At 42.8% G+C, this 22,457-nt stretch overlaps 1 protein-coding gene across 1 annotated transcript in view; it reads right to left on the bottom strand.

Annotated features, from left to right (window-relative positions):
* Window positions 1-1,969: 1,969 nt before the first annotated feature.
* Window positions 1,970-22,457, bottom strand: part of LOC149288449 (rab GTPase-activating protein 1-like) — a 115,728-nt gene continuing 95,240 nt past the window's right edge. The window contains exons 19-25 of the mRNA XM_089491639.1: window positions 12,622-12,714; window positions 4,896-5,006; window positions 4,296-4,400; window positions 3,315-3,398; window positions 3,148-3,219; window positions 2,578-2,775; window positions 1,970-2,146 (exon numbers count right to left, since the gene is read on the bottom strand). Of these exons, the coding sequence (XP_089347765.1) occupies window positions 1,970-2,146; window positions 2,578-2,775; window positions 3,148-3,219; window positions 3,315-3,398; window positions 4,296-4,400; window positions 4,896-5,006; window positions 12,622-12,714 (840 nt within the window). The remainder of the gene's footprint in view (window positions 2,147-2,577; window positions 2,776-3,147; window positions 3,220-3,314; window positions 3,399-4,295; window positions 4,401-4,895; window positions 5,007-12,621; window positions 12,715-22,457) is intronic.

Genomic DNA, 22,457 nt, shown 5'->3' with positions numbered 1-22,457 from the left:
AACGCGCATGTCCTTGATGTTTTGTCCTGAACCGTACGCTCCTTAAAACCTTGTTACTTTAATCACTATTCACATACGGTACGATCAAATACTATCTATAGGCATCCTCTTCCCTGATGGCCAAGTGTTTCTAGTCCATATATTAGACGTGGAATTGGTAGCGTTCAGCTGCCTCATTCACCATAATACATGTTATCTAAACTGCTTGCTAGGTAATGGAGACTGCATTCATTATTTTATATAAATTTTATTTGCCTCCTGAAACCTGGTCACAGTAATTGTTTGGAGACTAAAACCAAGTGACAGTTCCACATTTACATCAAAAAATAAAAAACATTCTTCGGACGGTGTTTTGTGCCCAAAATCCTGAAACATTTTCAAAAGGCCATTTTTATAAAAAAAAAAAATTGCAGGTGTAGGTTATTTCTTTTTATTATTTGTGTAATTTATTGTGTGTAAAGAATTTTGATTCATGCAATATAAAAGGATCTTTTTATACATATAACATTGTTTGTAATTAGTATCTTAACAGCAATGTGTTGTCTGGGACATGTGTATTTCAACACTTAGCCTAAATGCTGTCCATTGTGCCACAAAGAGGGCCATATGTAATGGTGCCCACGGTGAATACATGTAAGTATATACGGTGTAAGAACTGCTAAGCACTGAAAGAAGAATCAGAATAGAGGTTTTCTTTAGATCTTGTTTTCAAGAACATATTTTTATACATGAACCAGACTGAACATGTGTATATTCTCTGTAAATAAGTTACATTATATTTCTAAATAAAGACATTTAAAAAAGGTCATAAGGTGTTCCTGTGATTAATCCTTACCCTTTCTATGAATGACTCCAAATGTGATTTTATATAATATATATATAAAATATATATAACATTAAATTGTCCGGGCCCTTCCTAAATCCTACATTTCACCGGAGATGAAAGTAGCGTGCATGTGTTATTAAACCGCTGCTTTAAACATGAGACGAGGGGTATCTGGAGCACAGGATTAATAGTGATGTAGATCTGCCCTCACGTGCCATCTGCCTCAGATGTACCGAGGTTAAAACAGCCCCTTACTACAAACACCTCCAGGACAATTACACTGAATAAATCCAAGCAGACGCTTTCGTTAAATGCATTTAATATTGCTAAAAGCTGTGAATGACAACAGGTCCAAACTCTTTCAGTCTTTGCACACATTTAAAAGAATATGTGATTTCCTCTAACACAGATATAAACTAGAACCCGGCGCCAGCCCGTAGCAATGACAATTCCTCCATTCGCTACATCCCGGTGTGCAAAGCAAAGTGCTGCACACAAGCTATGGCACAAACAGTATTAAAACAAGCCATTAAAAGCACTGAGACCTGGTACAATGTATAAGTGTGCTAGTCACTGGACGTTAATAATAAAAAGAAACCATGTGTGTGCCAATGACTTTTATTACATGTATGATGTAACTATCTGCGATAGAATAATAAGAGTTACCAAACTGCTTTACCTTCAATGGTGTGTCTCGGGGAGGTAAATCCCACAGACAAGATGGTAAGAGTAAAAATAATAGAATATTTAATATTTTCATAGGCAGCATTATGTTAAAATGTTCAGTCAAAATGGAAAGTTGCATTTCTATAAACATATTTATACTTACAAAACACACACACGAAGCAGGGTCCTTTATGTTAAGACATGTCGTACTTTCCAGTACAAGGTAACTTGCCTTCTGGACTTCTCAGGCCCTGATATACTAAAATAACAGAAGTTCTTTAAAGGAATAAAGTGTAAAAGTGGCATCTGATTAAAGAAAAGTTACTTTTGCAGGAAGCGCCATGAAGCGGTTGCAGGAGGTCTGAAGGATGCGATGGTCCGTTCCCAGAGGGAGGCATATATCGAGAACCTCGTTTCTGGCTGCATTTGCTTCCCGTTTGGTCATCTTGTGCTCTTGTTATTTGCTCCGTTCCGGTGCTATGTACTGTCTTTCGGAGCCTGCAGGACGGGGCTGGATGCCTGCGCTCCCTGTGGGGACTGTGCCGTCGGCTGGGTCCCTGCTGCTGTTTTTATAGAGTTCAGGGTTTTGCTAAACCAGGAGTTTTTGGCAGCCTGGATCTCATTCATAAGAGCTCCTCTTTGATGCTCCAGTTCCTTTGAAGATACAGAGAGAGACTAATTGGAACCATTAAAGCACACAAAATGGACTTAGGTATAGTAAAAAGGGTGCAGGCAGGTACAGCTCATAATAAACATCTTTTTAAATGCCAAAAAATAAAGCTACTTTCTTACTGCAAATACAGGGGTTTCTTGTAATGTAATAATATGCAAGAGCTCTTAAAATATAATAACATGGCACTGTGAGACATTGAGTATGTACTAGAGGAATCTAAACAAGAAGCATTCTGACAATCACAGGTTGGGTATTTTTTTTCTTAATTTGTAAAAATATATCTTTGGGATTCAGATCAGACACTGATATTAAGTGGCAAGCAGAAAAAAACAAGGGCTTTTGTATAATTATTTAAAAATAATTCTTCTCCGCTATATGGCATTCAGTGTCATCTAGTAAGGTGCTTCTGTACCTGTATTTTGCACTTGGCCTCCACAAGCTGCAGTTTGGTCTGAGCCAAATCCAGCTCCATCTCGCGCAGGTGCTTCATGAGAGAGTCCTTCTCGTCATCTCCTCCACCGCCTGACTTGTCTTTCCCAGCTCCGGTGGCCTGTAGTGGTCCTTCCTTGCTGAAGATCTCACTGCACTGACTGCAGGACATAACCTTGGCCTGAAAGTGTTCACCACACAGTCACATATCACTTCAATAAACGCTTACATCCCGTCACCGGTTACTGACTGTGCCGTTCCTCCATGCAGGGATATCGGCTATCCTTGAGCTACACATTGACACCATTAAAAGGTGTAGCCCTCACAATGTTACCCGGCAGCCAACTGCCCGCTCAGTTTTTTTTTTTATTATTATTTTTAGAGGAAAAACTAAGGACAGCCAGACCTCAGAAGTCTTCTGGAAACTGCACACAGCAGGGCTGCCCTAGAACGACTGCTTTCCTGCACAGTGCATTTTATATAAGCGTCCCCCGCTCAGTCAGTGGTCCAGTTATCCAACCCGAAAAATCAATTTTGTTTTCCCCCCACTCACCTTCACAATTTCCAGCTCCTCTCTGCTTGCAGTCTGCTGCTTCTCTAGCCGGGTGCTTAACTGGGAGCATATCTTTTATAATGTGAAAAATAAGGCACGGAGTTATTCCCACTTATCAAGACAATTTAAACCAATAAAATCAAGACTTAAGTCAAACGTTCATTCACCTGTTTGTATTCTGCTATAATTGCTGTGGTCTTCTTGATTTCTAGCTCTGCCTTTTCCAGTTGTTTTCGGAAGACTTCCTTTAACTGCGATAATAAAACAATCCTTATTCAGAACGCATTTCAATGATTAGCTCCAGATTCTAGAGAAGCACATGAATGGGGAAATGTGATAAGTCTGGTCCAATAATTAAATGGGGGGCTGGCATGTGCCGGGACCTACTGTAGCGTTGAAAAGTTGCTAATCTTTCTCTTGCTTTTGCAGTTGATCCCCATTAGAAATTCACCATGAATGTGGGGCAAATATGTCTCATATACCTAACATTTGGAGTGAACATTATGAATGTTTTGGGGAATTGGAGCCCACTTACCACATGAGACAAGAATGAGACTGATTTAAAGGAACCAGCAGCTCGTTCATGATCTGATAGAGACTAGAAAGTCTACATCTATATCTGCATCATGATAACCGTGAAGTTAATTGAATTACTGCTTCTTTAAGCCAGACCGGTACTTCGCGTAATGATGATAACATCGGCTGCAACGTCCGGAGATTATGGATGATGCATCATTTTACAAACCCGGGGAAGAGGCGTCTTGATCATTAGGGTATGGAAATAACTTAATGACAGAGGACTGTACAATGTGAAGGGACGAGATGATTTTTTTCCCACTAGGGGTATCTGGATATTTAGACATGGAGGGTATATTTGCCATTATACATTAAAATACTTACAAGTAATACATATTATGGGGATCGACCTCTGTTAAGCATAACTAGTCAATGTGTGTACAGACTGTACCTGGTAAGTTATCTGACTACAAGAAACAGGATCTCGGCGCCTTGTGAGTATCGCGGCTGTAACCACATATCTTACGTTTCCAGCCAAGTTCTTTGGTGGCAAAATATGCTTTAGAAATGAATAGAGTGGAAGTTTGTATCCATTGTCCGAATGATGGATTCCAGCAGGAGCCCCGACCCACCTGAGCGGTTTCCTCTTCCTGTTTGCGTTTCTCTTCCTCAGCTTCAATCAATCTCTGCTTCGTCTGGAGCAGCTCTTTGTTCAGAACCTCGGCTTTGTCTTCCGCCTGCGTCCAAAGTAAATATGTCAATGAATGGAGAAAGTTCACGTTTTCACAGAACACCTTGTTAAGAAAATTGCTCTATTAGCCCAAGGAGAAAATGGAGTCTTTAGGAGAAGAATAAGCCTGAAAACTTTTGTAACTTTAATTTTTTATCTATTTTGGCCCAAGACAAAAGTATCAACTTCACAGAACGCATTAATCGTACACTGTTAAAAAAACATGTCATCGTACAGCCGTTATTAAACTATTATTGTACACCAGCAATGAGGACATTTGGCACTTAGAAGCCAGATGACTTCATGAAATGCTTTATATTTGTCCAAATGATACAAACCAATCTCAATCCATAATTCACACCTGTGTTTAAGCACCGATACATCTGCGCATCTGCTTAGAATCCACATAAATGCGACAACGTACAAAAACAAACCTAATTAAGAAACCAGGATCCCCCTAAACCCAATTTATAACTTTGCCCTTATATCAAGGGCTTCTCACCTGGTCCAGGTCACTGCGCAGAGCGATTTTACTGGTAACCAGTTCGTGGGCCAAATCGTCGTTTTCCTGCTCCAGTCTCATGCTGGTCTCCTGTAGCCTGCGATTCTCCCGCTGTGTGAAGGAAGCAGAGACATGTCAGCGATGATGTAGATGCCAAGAGTCTCAGACTGAGGACTCGGTGGAGAGATTGGCAGGGATTAGATGATGTAAAAAGAAGAGGATCAGGAGCAGAGACGGAGGTAAATAGACACACATGTAGCGTATCTTCCAAGTGCAGCATGATTTCTCACACGCTGCACAATACGAACGAAAACAAAGCAACGAGCCACAGAGAGATTTCACAAGCGGCAAGGAGTGACCTGCCCAAGGCGTTTGGGTTTTGTAGCAATACGGACATGACAGTACACGAAAAAGCAGATGCCACCTTCCCTAAGGAGAGAGAAACTCCCACATTCTGCTGGGTTGGAGTCCAAGCCAATATGTATCAGCTCCTATAGCTCAGCATAGTGTCATTCTATCACTAGATCACAATGGCTGAAGAGTAAAACATCTTGCTAGAAATCCTAAGCAACAAACCGTGGTAAAGACCTGTGTGCTTCTCTGACCGGACTAACAGTCAGACCATCTTTTTCTTCTAGTTCAATACTTTGTATATCTCTGAGTTGCACCTTAAGCTAAAGCTTGGTTATAGAAACCAATTAGGAGCGGGAGTCTGCTGCCACTTGTCTTTGATAATGATAAGTGATATCTGGGATGCTGGCGTTTTCAAGTCTCCTGGAATCTCCCTCTTTAGTGAATAGACCCCACTGGTAGATGCTTACAGTGTTAAGGTAAGACTCCTACGGGACAGGAACATTTGTCGATTGCTACATTTAAGTCCAATAACAGAGGTGTTTATTCTCGTAACAAGGAGCATGCCTTTTCCATTCACAAACTTCATTATGCATTATTCAGGGCCAACAGGGCTCTTTTTACAGGAACAGCTCAATAATGCACAGTAAAGTGAAGGATGTGAAACAGAACAGCAAAGCATATGCAAATATATACTTCTATCTCCAGTGAGAGTGCTGACACCCTGCGTCTGTACATTAGAGGAGTATACATACTCACAAATCCTTTGCTCTGGGAAGGAGGTCAGCGTAGTGGAGTCCTTGCTGGTGAGTATAAACCTGGATCCTGCCTTCCCTATCGGACTGTAAGCTGCACTGAATAATCACGCATCAGATTGGACGCAATGCGAAGGTTCAGCTATTTCCTGAGTTGCCGCTCAGGAAACAGTTTCTGTCGGTATTGCGTTATAGCATTACAGACACTTCGAGACGCAAGTACACAACTATCACACGGTAGGAGGAAGAGTGTGAGAATGAAGCTGTGTATAATGCTTGGTACATGGGGTTAATACCTGTGTTTGTCTGATCAGCTGAAAACACTTCACTGACTTTGGAGTTGAGTGACCACATCTGCCATTTTTTTCAAAGCACCCTGCCCTGTGAAAGACTGCCGGACCACCAACACCTTTTACTTCTGAATTGTCAATGTACCATTTAAGAAAGCACCATGTTTAATTGCATATACAGACCACTTAGCTTCTGGTAGGTTATAGAGTATCTTTCCAATTAATCCTAGATTAGGGCAACATATAAATCGGCACATTCTAAATCATTATAAATGATAAATCATTCAAAAAAGCGTCTTGTCTTTGTGGCCCACTCACTTGGGTCATAAAGTCCATCTCTACACTATAGTCATCGGAGAGTTAAATGTTTCAGACGCGTCCTTCAAACCAGAACAAGCAGCTCAATCACTGAGCCTGACAGAACTAAGACAGGATATCCTGAAATGCCGAAATGTTTGGGGGCACCAAGAACTGGAGGCGAGAGCCATTGTGTTAAGGGAATAACACATTGTAGCTGTATACAGTTGTGTTGTAATGCCGGGAAGAGGATTGTGCAGACCGGGTTAACAGCTAGCTGATGGAACACATGCTTTTATTCAGTTGTCCTGAAGGTTGAAGCTCCCACACCAAGATAAGAGCAGAGATTTAAGTGTTTTTGTTTATAGCCAAGCACAGCCCTACGTAAACGGCTCTCCCTGGCGTGTGGAGGAGCGGATGCTCCGTAGATAAGATGCGCTAACATTCCTACCACCTTGCACACTTTTATGAAACAAAAGCAATGCTCGTTGATGTATTTCTATTTCAGTATCTCTATGAATACATATTGGTTCCTTCCTGTGTTTAATGAGACTCCGCCATGGATCAGCGCATGGTATCTGGAATGGCGTTCTGCAGCCCGGCCCACGCTGGAAAGCAGCTGTTGGGGATACGGGCATTACCTGTTTATTCTGCTTCCACTATATACACGTACGCACGTGAAATAAGGAGGTTGGGGACATGGGTTGAAACTGCTTAATGGATAACTTGCAATCCTAATGTACACAGAATATTATTTGTGTAACGCGACCTGTATGTTAGAAAGTGTTTATACAGCCGTGTGTGATTATACAAAATGCTGATGCCCTGTGACATAACACCAATGAATGCCAGGGCACAGTGGGATAATCCTAAAAGCCACCGTAGGAGGATTATTCATTCCTCTGGAATCTGTACATTTTCAGTGTTTGTTTTTTAAATTTTTTTTTTTTTTTTTTAAAACGCCTTTACTAAAGTTTCCTTTCCTGATGTACGCATATATATATATATATATATATATATATATATATATACACACATATATATATATATATATATACACACACACACACCCTAATCATAATTATGTCGATATGATAGCAGTACTTCTAATATGATTATTATTATATTATCTAATATTACACCATTAAGTGCCGAGTACACCTGTTAGTGCTAATGAAATAAACATATGCATAGCTTGGGCCAACTTTTCCTAAAGTAGCGGTTCATCTTTCTCTATTCTAGTTTTGTCATACCCTTTCAATGTATGCACTGGAAGAAGTGTTACATATAATAATAAACAAATAAGAAAACTATTGGCGAGACACTGGGATGGCTGCTTCCAGTAAGGCCGTGTACTGGATTCGTACTGGATCAGGGCATATGTCTTACTCCAGGCGTGCCGTTTACTGAAGCCTCCGTGCAATAAAGCCAACCAGCGTTAAAACCTGGAGTATCTGCCAAAATGGATCTGGTGTTAAAGGTTTTTGGCACAGAGGCCTCGGCTATAATCCGTGACGCTGCCTTTCATTTCCACAGAACTCTAAATACATTGTAGAGAATTGCAACAAAAGTACATAATAAACAAAACATGTATCTACATTGTTCGCTTTCTCATATGACCCTGTGTACGGCCACAGTAAGAGCCATCTACTTGCTCACGTAGCGGACGGGACTCTATATGTCTATCTCTCTACCTGCGTGTAAGATCGCCAGCAAGGTTCATCTCCTTGGCCAAGGTCTTTTCATGTTTTGATTTTATTGCCAGGCACCTTAATACGTCAGGATACAATAAAACAGTCAGAAATCTCTCTTCTTCCCCCTGGGCAGCTATTGTTAAGAGTATGAAAGCAGGAGCCGTCATTGTTTAGAAAGCAAAGTGATCGCTCCATACAGCGGAGGTCGATGGGACAGAATACATGCGCTTTTCTATCTATCTCTATGAAAGGTGAAAGGTCACCGGTGAACTTGCCATGACAGCTCTGGGCCACGTCTTTACAGAGAACGGCTGATCCAGCCCAAGCTCTGCCTGCAGGTCATGGCTCTTCTTTACCAATTACCGGTCTGACCGGTATAAACCGCTTGATATGCCAACTTTCTTGACTACTCCCGTGCTCCTCAAACAGCCACAATAATGTCGCAATAAAACTGCTGCTCTCTTTCAGTGCATTACAACAGCCATGACCCTAGCTAGAAGTATCGGAGCACAGCTCTACAGGCGCCCAGGATTTGTAACTTTGTTATATCGTACCCCTAGAGTCCCTCTGACCCTATTCTGCATCCGGGCATCTATACAAGCAAAGCACACACAGAGTTAATGCACACATTGCTGGGTAACCATAGTCAGTGTGGCTGGAAAAGACAAGAAGAGACCCTTTGCGGTGACAGCTGTTAGAGGAGAGGTCTAATTGCTTAAAGCAGCAGACGACAGTCACACAAGCAGCACGGGGTGGACTTACCTCCTAGGCTGGGTGGCAGATCCCTAACCAGAGGCAAACATGCCGCCTGAGAGCTCGTCGTTTCAGCCGGACAGAGGGAAGCGGCTGCCGCAGTTACTTCCTTCTCTGGCTGCTGTGTATTCACTTTGGGGAGATTAGAGAGGAGCTCGGAGGAAGATAAACACAGGAGGGCGTACATGCCTGTACACTTCATTACACGGCCCGTGAACTGCAGCCAAACACGCGTGTGGGATCAGAGGGGAGGGAGGCAGAACTGATCGGTTACTGACAATTACTGGGCCTTCGATCCACTTCTGTATTAATCCACATTAATTTTAATAATAATGGTATAATATTATGTGGTTTGTTTCCGGGGATAGTTAACCCATTGAGAGCCTTGCCATGATTTGCTCACCCTTCTGGCGCCCAGAAAATCTAAAGAGAACAGGGGATGTTATGGGGTGTATTCCCTAAATGCCTAATAAAATACTATATGTTGGGTATACATAACAAAACGCAGATTCCTGCAAGATAGGCTGAGCTGGCCCTCAGTAATGAATTAGTTAAAGCACATTTACTATGCATTATGCAGGGCCAGGAGGGCCCATCGTGCAGAGGACGCTTTCATGGGCTGGCTCCCTATAACATAGCGAAGTGCTCAACTAACCTTCAAACACACCCCACAGAGAGCCCAGCTGCAGGCAAACTACAGTTCTAACCCTCTCTGCAGCTTCTGGGCTGGCTGAGAGTGATGGGTTGTAGTGTGAGTTTTTGGAAGTGTGTGATACCTTTCAGTGCTATTTAACGTCTGAGTCGTAGAAGCTCCTAAACCCCTTCTATAAAAGCTACATAAAAAGATATATTGAGTGTCATTACGGGCCACTTGATGTATACTGCGGGAAGTTTTATGTATATTAATAGTACACCCTGTACGGAGGACGCGCGTAGAACACAGGAGGCCCCCCCCTCCCGCTGGAAATAAAGGACTAATGAAAAAGTGATCATATAGTATAATATACAATAACACAATCAGCAACTGTCCTGCAGTTAAAATACACACAGGCTAGTGACACAAAAATCACTTATTTCAGCCCAACTCTGGTGGTCCATTTTTATGGTCACCCTGGGTAAATGTCCACTGTGGGGTGTATAATATATACTGCGTATCGTCATGTATACATCAGGCTGTTTTTAAATACTGGCCATTAAGGCCATTGCGTCTCAGCAGTGTCTTGAAATGAAGGAGCCGGTTCTCGTTCCAATATCTTTATTTGTATTTACAGTTCTTTTAAAATTGCTGCAACGCTCAGAGAAGACCATCAGGACTCCTTCTGCCGGGATCTGCTTTGGGTCACATCGCCACTCTAAAGGCAGGAGCATGCTGGGGAGGAATCAGGACCGAGATGCGCGTGAACACTTATTCCTGTTCCCATTCACGCAGGGTTGAGAGGGAGGCATTCGCTTACAAACACAAACTGAAAGAAAGGGACACAAGCAGCTTCTTAACGCTCTGGGGTTTATTCGCTAAAGGGAGAGCCGTGCTTCCAACTCGCAAAAACAGAGCAGCCAGGCTCCTCCTGCAGCCAGAGCTCTCCATGTCGGCCCTTCGTAAAGGGAAGGCAAGGATTTAAAACTCTACCTTAATAAATGGTTCCAAATAAACTGGGAGTAAGCAGGGGAGTTCCAGTTTCATCTCACTGACTTCCCTTTACATTATGAAGGGCCAACCCCAGTGAGCTTCTGTTCCAAAAATACCCAGAATGGCCCTGTACAGAGCATATATAAATCATTTTACCAACTACAGGGCCAGCTGAGTCCTTCTTGCAGAGACATTCGCCAGGGTTAGCCCTTTATAATGCATAGTGAATTCAGGGAGCTGAAACAGCAGTCCTTATTTGCTGTCAAATTCATTGTTTCCAAGTAACACTAATATTCAGGACGCCCGAGAGCATTCTCTCACCACAGCAAACCTGAGAAAGGGGTCTGGATATAGATAGATTTTGCCCATTTAATTATTGCCCTTTTGTGGCTAATTAAACATGAATTAAAGGGCAGAGCTCAGTATCAATCAGGGTAATGAATGAAGCCAAATGTAAGTAAATAATGAGCCTTGTGTTGACGTGAGCTGGTGGAACAGCTAATCACCGTCATGCTGCGTGCTATCAGCGTGATCCCGTCTGATCTTCTACAGAAAGAACACATTGTTTGGGAACGGACAGACCCTCAGTCCTACCGCCACATCACAGGTTATGTAGAGCTTTTCCTGGATTATCGCATGACTCTACGAGGACTGAATGCAAGCTCTTTAGCAACAAATGTAATAAAATATTAATCTGCCATCTGCATTTCCCCCATAGGCTCATCTAACAGTTTCACGAGGTCCGCTGCCTGCGCATTTACCCAAGAACACACAAAACAGCTTTAAAAGCACAAGAAAACTATATAAACAGGCCGAAAAAAACAATACAATAGTTTATGCTAAATATGATCACGCATACTTTCTATGCTTTGATTACCTTTAAAACTTGAAAAAACAGGACTGGTGCAAGAGATCTCTAACTAAACATCATTCAATGCACAATGCCATGTGTAAAGCACATTAGTCTTACCAATACATAAAGCAAAATAAAAGGATTTCATACGCAAACTGAAAAGCAGGATTACTCAGTGCTTTACACATGAATATGATTAATATATAACACTGATTGGGACAAAAAATAAGGAGTTTTACCCGTCTGATGAACAAATGCCAAATGGGGTATATGGCAGTCGGTCACATAAATCAGACAATATAACCAATAAGGGAACTGAAAGGGATCTTTCAAACAGGCCGCTGTAAACATGTTAGCACATAGGGCCCTGTGTTGAGCTGATGTAACGGCCCCTCCATACCCTGCACTTCAGTCTGCTGCCGCTAGCTGTCCTGATTTCACCCTCCGGGCATCTACATTCATTCTCCAGCTCAGGCTGGGGATTTATTTTTCCATGTCTTGTTATTGTTGTGTTTCCGATGGATTATCGCTATAAAAGATAATCTGTGCGAACGGGAGTTCTGCGCTGACTGACACAATGTATTTCCGGATGCCGCATGTACTCTGCCACCACTAAACGTCTGCAAGGACAGTGGCACAGAGACCTAGCTTGTATTTATTCTGCTGCAAAACCCTGGACCCGACAGGACATTCAAATAAGATGCCTATGGTTATTTAACTGCATAGTGTTTGGGAAAAGCATATTAGATGTTCACAAGGATTATGTGTTCACACACAAGCAAACCATTGCAGCATGCGCTCAGTATGCAAACAGTTTGTCTGCAGAAATGAAGTCGCTGTACAGGGTACCGCAAGCGAATTCCTCTTACAGCAAATGAGTATTAGTAGTAGTGTCTGTCAACCATCCGCTACTACACTCTCATAGTGCCATCTACCGAGAGGTTCTGCAGCTGCCTTGTCAATAAAAATGCAACAAGTGAATCCTGATGAGCCAGTACCTTCTGTATAAACTGGATGACAATGAATAAATCTATGATACCGCAATAAAACAAAAGTGTATGAAGTAATTATGCTCTCTTCACATTCTGGCAGATGCAATATCTTACCTTGTATCTCTCTATTGGATCCTCTTGTTGCAGCTGACTCTCTCGCATGGCCAGATATTCCTTCTCATATTTCTTGAGTTTTTTAGTTGGCACCTGTGTAGGAAAGACATCAGGGAGCATTAATAAATAGTTTGCCACTAGAGGGAGCCCCGGTAAAAATGGCTGCACTTCTCAATGTACCCAGCAGATGACGCAAAGCATCGCTTGTTCAGACACAGTAAAGGCATTACTGCCATTGCAGGCGCTCTACATATGTGTGTTGTGTTCGACCCTACAAAAGCCCCGCCACGCCAGTCTTTATTTACAATATTCTTAATGAAGGAAAATATTTAGTATGTTGTCACGGGCATTTATTATTCGGTTCCTATAGGTTATATATGGTTAAAATAAAACAGATCTGGAAAAATAAACCATGTGACTCCTCCATGGCTTCCACCGCTAGTCATGCGATCAGTCATCTCATCTGGTACACTCTACATTTCCTCTTCCTCTGGCTTCACACCTCCCCTCTGCCCTTTTTCTCACAAACCCAGTCATACCTTCCATTCTCAAAAGGCTCATACGTGGTTGCAACACAGAAATATTTGGTCATTAGTGTCTGGAATGGAAAAAAATATATATATTTCTGTCTGGTTAGGTTAACAAACGGCAGCGACTACAGCCACAGCTTTTCTTGGCAAGAATGGAGGGATGTGATGTAGAATGAGAGGGGAGATCTAAGAAGGAGACACGTCTTATGGCCTGGCTCAATTCAGAGAGTGAAGCCTGGGGTCTGGCCCAGTTTGCCTTCCTGCGACAGGAGATGGTGGTCCAGGTTTATTAAAAGGACGGTAAAGCCAAATTAACGAAGCTCCCTTGTGTAATACCCATGAATATCTGAATAGAGGTATTTGTCCCTGTTGGGACAAACATATAAAGAGAGCTCTGTGCCAGGTTGACTAAAGTCTAGATAGCAGAAGGTGGTGTTGAAGCCGCGTAACCCAAACGTAATGTTTCTGCCCAAACTACAGAGTGTGTCTGGATTATACGGCCCCAAACAGACAGGGCCGAGGGGGCAGGCAATGTTTGGTAAACAGCGCTTTTGTGGGCACACGCCAACATCAATAAAGTGCATTCTTTTTATTAGTTATCTAGAAAGCTTTGAAGCAGATGGAAAGCAATCTTGTTTTAGTAAATATGTGATAATGAGTAAGATTACGAGGAAAATGGTCTAAGTGGAGAGCCCATGTTTACAGAAACTGTGCTTTCAAAAATAGTATTTCTCTCTCCAACGATTGATTGCGGACCACGTCTTAACTATTTACCATGTGGTGTGGGAGTCAGGGGATTCTCAATCCTCTTAGCACCAAAAGGGTCTTTTTTTTCCCCTTTTTGGGCAATTCCAAAGATTGGGAAAACAAATGGCTTAAAGTGACGATCTCTAGAGGAAATTCAGCGGGTTGTGAAATACACAAAGGATAATACTATCCATACATTACAAGGACAAAGGTATTGAGGCATACCTCTTATGTTTTAATCAGACTCACTGCCACACAGGCCCGGACTGGCCATCGGGCACACCGGGCATTTGCCCGGTGGGCCGGACCACGGCAAGGCCGCATTGATTTAGGGGCTGATGGAGCTGCAGCTCCAGGCCCCTACCCTACCTACGGCCGCATTAACCGCCGCAAAAACCCGATGTTTTAATTTAAACCCTGTGCGGCCGCAGACCCCTAAGGCCGGCCATGGTGGGGGCTTCCCGGCCCCTTAGAGCAGGGCCGGCCTTTGGGGTGTGCGACCGCACAGGGCGCCACACTCCAGGGGGCGGCGGCGGGGGGCGGTCCGCACCGGGTGCCGCTCATCAGGGGGTGCCAACTTGCGGCACCCGGCACCCCTCCAGAGACGGACAGTAATGTCCGCCGCTGGAGGAGCAGGCTCGCAAGGGAGCGGTATCGGAGGTCTTTAACAGACCTCCGATACCGCTCCCTTGTGATCCGCGCGGCAACAGCTGCTGTGCGCCGGGATTTGTTGTCAGATCCCGGCGCACAACACTGAAGCCGCGCCCACCGCTGTTCGTGCCCTCTGACCCGGAAGAAGACAGAGAAGACAGAAGAACTGAAGAAGAGGAGGAAAAGGAGCTGTAAGGAGAAAAAAAGGAAAGGTAGGAAAACATTCAGTGAGAGTGGATTGGTATATGTGTGGCTTAGTATATATGTGTGGCTTAGTATATATGTGTGGATTGGTATATATGTGTGGATTGGTATATATGTGTGGATTGGTATGTGTGTGGATTAGTATATATGTGTGGATTGGTATATATATGTGTGGATTGGTATATATGTGTGTGGATTGGTATATATGTGTGTGGATTGGTATATATGTGTGTGGATTGGTATATATGTGTGTGGATTGGTATATATGTGTGTGGATTGGTATATGTGTGGATTGGTATATGTGTGGATTGGTGTATATATATGTGTGGATTGGTATATATATATATATACACGTGTGGATTGGTGTATACGTGTGGATTGGTGTATACGTGTGGATTGGTGTATACGTGTGGATTGGTGTATGTATATGTGTGGATTGATGTATGTATATGTGTGGATTGATGTATATATATGTGTGGATTGGTATATATATATGTGTGGATTGGTATATATATATGTGTGGATTGGTGTATACGTGTGGATTGGTAGGTGTGTGGATTGGTAAGTGTGTGAGAGTGATGGGTGTTATGCTGTACCATTTCCAATGTCTTTTTCATGATCTAATTATGCTCTAAAAGTACATCATAACTCCCATCACTCTATACTGTTCCATACAGTGGCAGAGCTGGGAGGCAGAGGCCTTGCACCCCCACCGCAGGACTCCTGAAAGGTAAGTGAACTTCAAAGAGGGAGAGGGTAGATAGTTAGGAGGGGGTAGTTGCGGCGGGCTTAAGGGGCTCTGCGTTAATGCGGCCATAGAGGACCAGTCAGTCCGGTCCTGACTGGGCTTATTTTAAGGTGGGGGCCTGGAGCTGCAGCTCCATCAGCCCCTAAGTCAATCCTCCCCTGCCACAGGTGCGGTCGCAGTTGCTGCTTGTTCCGGCAACAAGGTAAGTAGGGTGAGGGAGGGGGGTGCAGTGAGAAGAGGCAGAGGGGGGTTAGATAGTGAGAAAGGGGGAGAGGGGATAGATAGAGGTGGTACATATTGAGAAGTGGGGAAGGGGGTTACATAGTGAAAAGGGGCAGATAAGATGAAGAGAGGAGGTAGTGTGAATGCGTATGAGAATGAATGAATAAATGTGTGGATGAATTGTGTGAATGCGTATGACAATTAATGAATTCATGTGAGGATGAATTGTGTGAATGATTTGTGAGACTGCATTAATGAATGTGTTAATGATTTGTGTGAATCATTAAATGCAAAGATGGTACATGAAGGGTGGGCTTTAACAATAAATAAATAAATAAATAAATAAATATGGGCTGCTCAGGCTTAAATGCCCGGGCCTATTTTTTGTCCCAGTCCGGGCCTGCTGCCACAGGTGTATAAAATCAATCACCTAGCCACGCAGTCTGCATTTACAAACATTTGTGCAACAAATTGTCAGTTTGTGAAATTTCATCCCTGCTAGATATTCCACGGGCGGCTGTTAGTCGTATTATTGGAAAGTGGAAGCGTTTAGGAACAGCAGCAACTCAGCTACGAAGCGGAAGACCACATGAAGTCACAGAGCGGGGCCACCGGGTGCCGAGGCGCATGGTGCATAAAAATGGCTAACGCTCCGCTGATTCCATAGCTAAATAGTTTCAAACTTCCACTGGCATCAATATCAGCCCAAAAACTGTGCAGCGGGAGCGTCATGGAACGTGTTTCCACGGCCGAGCAGCTGCATGACGATGCCCCAGCACACAAAGCAAGGTCTGGTCGCACAGAACCCTGACCTCAACCCCATGCAACACCTTTGGGATGGACTGGAACGGAGTTTGGGAGCTGGGCCTACTCATCCAACATCAGTGCCTGACCTCACAAATACCGGATGAATGGGCAAAAATTCTCACAGTAACTCTCCAAAATCTTGTGGAAAGCCTTCCCAGAAGAGTGGAAGTTGTCGCTGCAAAAGGGGGACCAACTACATATTAATGTCTATGTATTTAACCCCCTTAATGACAAAGCCCGTACATGTACGGGCTCAAAATGCATTGTTTTCAATGGGTTTAGGGACCACCCATTGTACTTAAGGGGTTAAAATGTGTCCCTGTTGGTGTAATGTTCAGGTGTCCCAATATTCGTGTCCATATAGGTTTTTAATAACGGGACATGGATGAATGGATCCACTGTTGTGTTAGTATTAACTGCCCTAGGTTAATTAATAAGTAATCCCGTTAAACATGCCTGTTTATTAATACATTTTAGACATTTTGCTAATCGCACCATTGCTTGTTTTTAATGCTTTCCGCTCAAGCTGTGCTTTCCCTTTGAAAAGAGCAGACCTGGTCTTGTGACCATTTGCAAATTCCCTTTTAATGAAAAGATCAAAAATTGCCCATAATCAGACTTCAATTAGATTAAAACATTCAATATGGTTTGGAGTTTAGCAGCAGCGTAAGCAAAAATACAGTAACTAGTAATGAAAAGCGGCCATATACTGGCGGATACCCCATAAACCCGGCCACCACTTTAGTCCTATCGTCCGGGCAGCGGTTATGGCTTAATATGAGAGACACAATAAAAGGGTTTATTTTCTTAATGTGCGGGTAAAGAGGATTCACAAATGATCCTTTAATCTCCGTTTCTCCGTGCGTTGTTGACCTTTTTAGAAAAGGCATTTGTACTACAAGATGCTCAATACAGGGTATTACAATAAATACTTTGTATTCATTTAATTGACAGGTTTTTGTGATGGTCCATGACGCTGGATCAGTTTGCATCATCTCCACCCCCATAAAGTATTATGCCTAGTAAACACCAAATCCCTTTTGATCTTGCTCACTCAAACATGCATTGTAAAGGGCCAAACTCGACGAGTATCTCCTATAAGGAAGGATTTGGCCCTTTACAAAGCATAGTCACAATGGTAGGATTTCTTGAATATCATCTTCTGTTTAGCCAACTCATGCGGTAGGATCGAAAGTTTCCGCACACGCCACAACACATGGTTTAGTGAATAAACAGCGCAGCCTTTACATATGTTTTTTTAGTGAAAGGGAAAACAAGCTTTGCATACGGAGGACACCGGGGAAAAGCAAGCTGCCGATCTCCTGTTATAGATGAAAGGTGGTAGGAGTGCTTCAGAGGATCGCTATCTCAAGGAACCCGACGTTCTCGTTATCATCAAAGTATGCATCTAAACCAACAAGGCTTCTAAACCCTCTGGGCTATGCTTACCTATTTAACGATTCCCAAAACAGAGACCATTTCAATTTTGCAGCAAAAGGTAAAACCAACTGTTTTTCCAAAAACAACAATAGTTTAATAACAACAAAAGCTAGTTACTAGTCTGGATTAAGCAGTTCGCTGGAAGCTTGGTTGCATCCCAAGTACTGTTAATGCACTCTTACATCAAACGTGCAGGTGGATCTACTTCATGCATGTGTGTGATGTCATAAAACTAACAAGCCCTTAAAAAAACGATGTGGTTCCTCCACACACAGGAGCCGTAAACCTTTTGAACTCACGGTTAAGCTTTAAAAGTTTTACCCAGGACAATCCTTAATACGTTTTAAATATTGGCAGAAATACGTGCATACAATTGAAAATCTGATACACGGTTTAATAACTTATTGATTTAAAATTCACACTTCTGTAATCAGAATTTCTTTGATTTTTGGTGTGTACCTTTTTATATCTGATAATTGGGATTATAGAAGTGTGAATGTTAAATGTGTAACTGTTACTGTACTAGGTAAAACTTTCTTTTAAGCCACCATAACCGTGAGTTCAAAAGGGTTAGAACTCTCTGGAGTGCTCCCACCATTTCTTATTAATAGGAAATGTAAGCCTAGTAAAGAAATTGTAAAAAGGAGTTTTTCCCACCGACGAGGCTCGCAGTGATCACTGAGTGAATGTGCGCCGTCACAGCCCTGCACTGTTTGGATGGATTCGCTTTAGGTCTCGCATGAGCTTTCACCAGCCGTGCGATCATCCTCTGACCTACATTCAAGTGAAAAGAGAAATAAAAGCATTGTTCGGTTCTCTGTGTCTTCAGCCCTGAGCTGGTCCGTCCGTCTGTCCAGATGGAGATACGGGGCCCAATTAAGAGAACCATATGTTTAAATGGAAACCCGTCACCTGAATGAGTGTCCAGTATAAAAATGCTCTCCACCCCGTGCACAGGTGAAACACGGGGAGAGGAAAAGGCTTGTGGGTTTTTGGGCTTTACCCATATATTTGTGACATCCCTGCTTGAAAAGAATTGTGCTACAAAGCAGCTGTTACTTTGCATATCTGACTGCATGTTCCTCGATCGGAGGTGGGTCAGCGTATTTAATTCCCCTTCTTTTGATCTACACATTTCATTATGATTCTTGGTTCTGTTAGCATAATGTATTGTTAACCATTCTGTCAGCTTGGAGGTGACTTGATTACGTCCTGACGGCCTTTAAACGAGCTGGGCCAAAATCATCTCAAGATTTCTCTACTTATCATATAAATTTACATTATTCTGACATCCATGTGTGTCTTGTTACAACAACGATATCCAAGAAGTAGCAGCTTGCTGGCTAACTGCAACCCCCATTATTCTTACCCCCATCTACATGCATTTAACGGCTGGCAGATGGAGAATGTGTTTTGAAATGACAGCAAAATGATAAAATGATAGGCGATCCTCATCCTTCACTCTCCAGATGATTAACCTCCAGAGCTCCTGCCGCGGGATCCGTCTTATCCAGGCAGCTGCGGACTGTCCCTGAATTCGTTACGATGCCCGGCGTGTTCATACGCTCCGTGTGCTAGTTGTATTTTTCACAGATGTGCTATTTTTATCACATTCTATTTGCAGAAGAATCATTTTTCACATAAAAAGATGTTTTTTTGCTCTCCTTTCTGTCATATGGACATGGATGCTGATGAAAACACAACCATATATGTTGGCTCAGTGTGCAGAGCTCTTAGATTTCTCCTGCTTCCTAGTGAAAGGTCACTGAGGAATCCTGTTAAACCTGTTAAACCAGGCAGGAATCGGGAGAATAAAGGAGATTTAGGATAAAGGGTCATTTACACACAATATCATCTCCAAGAAAAGTTTGGCTGAACCCGATCTGCAGGAAAATCCGGGTCTACAATGATGGTTTCTGTGCATAAAACCGTTTGGAAATGGGAAGGATCAGCAGAAGTGATAACAGGATTTGTCAGCACACAAAAGGTGACAGAAACTAAACATACCCAGAAGTGATTAACAATACAATGCGGCCCGAATACTGTGTTATTGTAAATTAAGCCACTGAGAAGGCAAGGAGGCGAAGCCAGCAGCACAGAGAGACAATTGTGTTATTCAAACATAGGGAACACAAGCGGTCGGCTCACCTGACACTTCCCATCGGCGCGAGGATCCCGGGGAAACTCCCTGAGCTTATATTTACCGAGGGGCTAATGAGCTCATAAACTAACGAGAAAGACGCAACACCAATAATCCCATACAGAGACAAGTAAAATACTTTTTGATTAAACAACTTAAAAAGGCTGCATAATACTCCATGCCGGGGGGGGGTCTTGTTTTTCTTGCATTCTCTGTGGAAATCGACAGACGGGAATTGCTTTTCACAGGTCTTGTGAATAACTACGTATGAAGCAGAAAGTTACAACTATTTCTGCACAGTGTGAAGCATTAATTAAATCTTTGGTTGAAGGTCAAATTGTAGGTCAACCCTTGGTGCTTTAAATCGGGTGTTATATTATATTCCGACTTAAGGGGGATGGAGGTAATTTTGCCGGCATCATTTGTAAATGTTAAATATGGAAAGCCATATTTTTTCACACAAGCCTCATAAGGCTCTTCTTCAGATAACTGCTTCCATCTTGAGAAGTGACCTCAGAGGTCCTTACAGTTTATGTGACTACACAGACTGGCGATGGTCGGGTGGCCCTGACACTATGTCTGGTGGCTGTCTGATGACGTCAGTTTGACCGAAAGCTGGATATGCGCGGCTGCTCTCGTAGCATGCCGCCTGGCTGCAGCATTTGCCCGGTATGCCAGATGGCCGGTCCAGGATTAACGCTACTTTTTTTCTTCTTCAGGTAAAGACTCCAAGTTATCTGGGGCCCATAAAGCTTTTACAGCATCCATTAAAAACAACACTGGGGTAAACTGGGGGCTTTAATGCACCAATATTTCTGTGTTCCATAATTGTTACCCTTTCCGTGCCAGTGTAGGATTTACGTCCTGCAAATGAATAGACGTACAGGATAAATCACCTGTACAACAAAAGGCAAGTGATCAGGATAAATGTATAAAAGCTGAGATATTATTTGGCGGGTAACAGATGGGCAGTGCGCGTCCCCGGTGCAGAAAGGAATCCAAATCATCCACAATTACCTGTTTTGTCGTCAGTCACTGGTACATGTTGCCTAATTATTAATCAAGGTAAAATGGTTACTCCCTTCTCAAACATTGCAAAGTGCGGCAGGATTGCTTCCTTGTTGTGGTGGTTTGGCTCGTTATGACTCCCGGAGAAGTCTATTCAGTGAAAAAATGCAGTCCTGCCTCATTCCTTAACAGAGAAAAAGATCAGATGGCTTTCACACCCTCGCTACGATACTGTATCTCGTAGAACAGGGTGAAAGCCCCATAAAAACAGAGCATACAAAGCATCTGGTGAGGATGAAAAGTTGCCTAAAGCCCTTTGTTACTCCACACACTCCAAGGCACCTGCCCCACAGTTCTCACCCACAGCTGTTGGAGTACGGGGCACTAACCACAAAGATGGCGCTATCAGATCAAGGAGATGCTTAAGGCCACTACCGGTATAAGAGCACACAGGAGACGCGAGACAGGTTTCCCATAGCACTTCATCAATATAATAGACCTTTTTTAATAAAAAAAAACAAATGTACGATCAGAAATATTACATTCCTTGGTTTACGTATAATTATTCTTATAAGCGTTTGTATTTAAGACGGACGTCAAATTGTTTTGTGTGGGCCACTAAAACCTATAGCCACTCAATAACCGTTCACATATTTTCAAAGGGCTTTCCTTCAGTCTGCAACCCTTTGCATTCAAGCTGGACCACAACTCCCATCTAACAGTCCATCCACATACTGACTGAGCATGATAAGTGTCGCAGTCCCCAGCGCTCCTCTCGCTGTGTCACATGATGCACAGAGCAAGGAGGGTTTTTAGCAGCTCTGTTGCCATAGCAACTGCAGAAGCTGGAGATAATATACTTGTAATTACATGCTATCTGGTTGGAACCTAGGAAACAAATAACATATACTACATTAATTACTAACACAGTAATACTGTACAGCTCATCAACACCATTTCCAAACATTTCATAGGACGCCACTATTTTTTCATTAGATTTTTGAACAAATAAAGCAGAAAATATTACTGACCATCAGGATTCTTGGTGCTGAATAAATATCACTATACGTCACGGATCTCATAGTGGAACACGGGCATTACTGGGAGATTTACAGAAGACTGAACTGAAATCCCAGGGTACCAAATGACATGGGGGGGGATTCACTAAAGGGAGGGCTGGTAGGAGATTTTTTAGGAGAGTTATGATCTTAACCCTTTCATTCCACTATTATGAAGGGCCATCACGAATAGTGAATAGATGCCAGTGAGCCAAGGCAACGCTGGAAAAACATTTTAAAAATGTTAATCACCAAGGAAACCAATGTTAGCGCCTAAAAAT

The sequence above is a fragment of the Sceloporus occidentalis genome, unplaced genomic scaffold, assembly GCF_023333645.1.
Source record: "Sceloporus occidentalis isolate IW3139 unplaced genomic scaffold, rSceOcc1.0.p SCAF_51, whole genome shotgun sequence".
NCBI classification, from domain to species: Eukaryota; Metazoa; Chordata; class Lepidosauria; order Squamata; family Phrynosomatidae; genus Sceloporus; species Sceloporus occidentalis.
The sequence above is the reverse complement of the archived record's forward strand: the minus strand, read 5'-3'. Positions and strand labels throughout refer to the sequence as shown.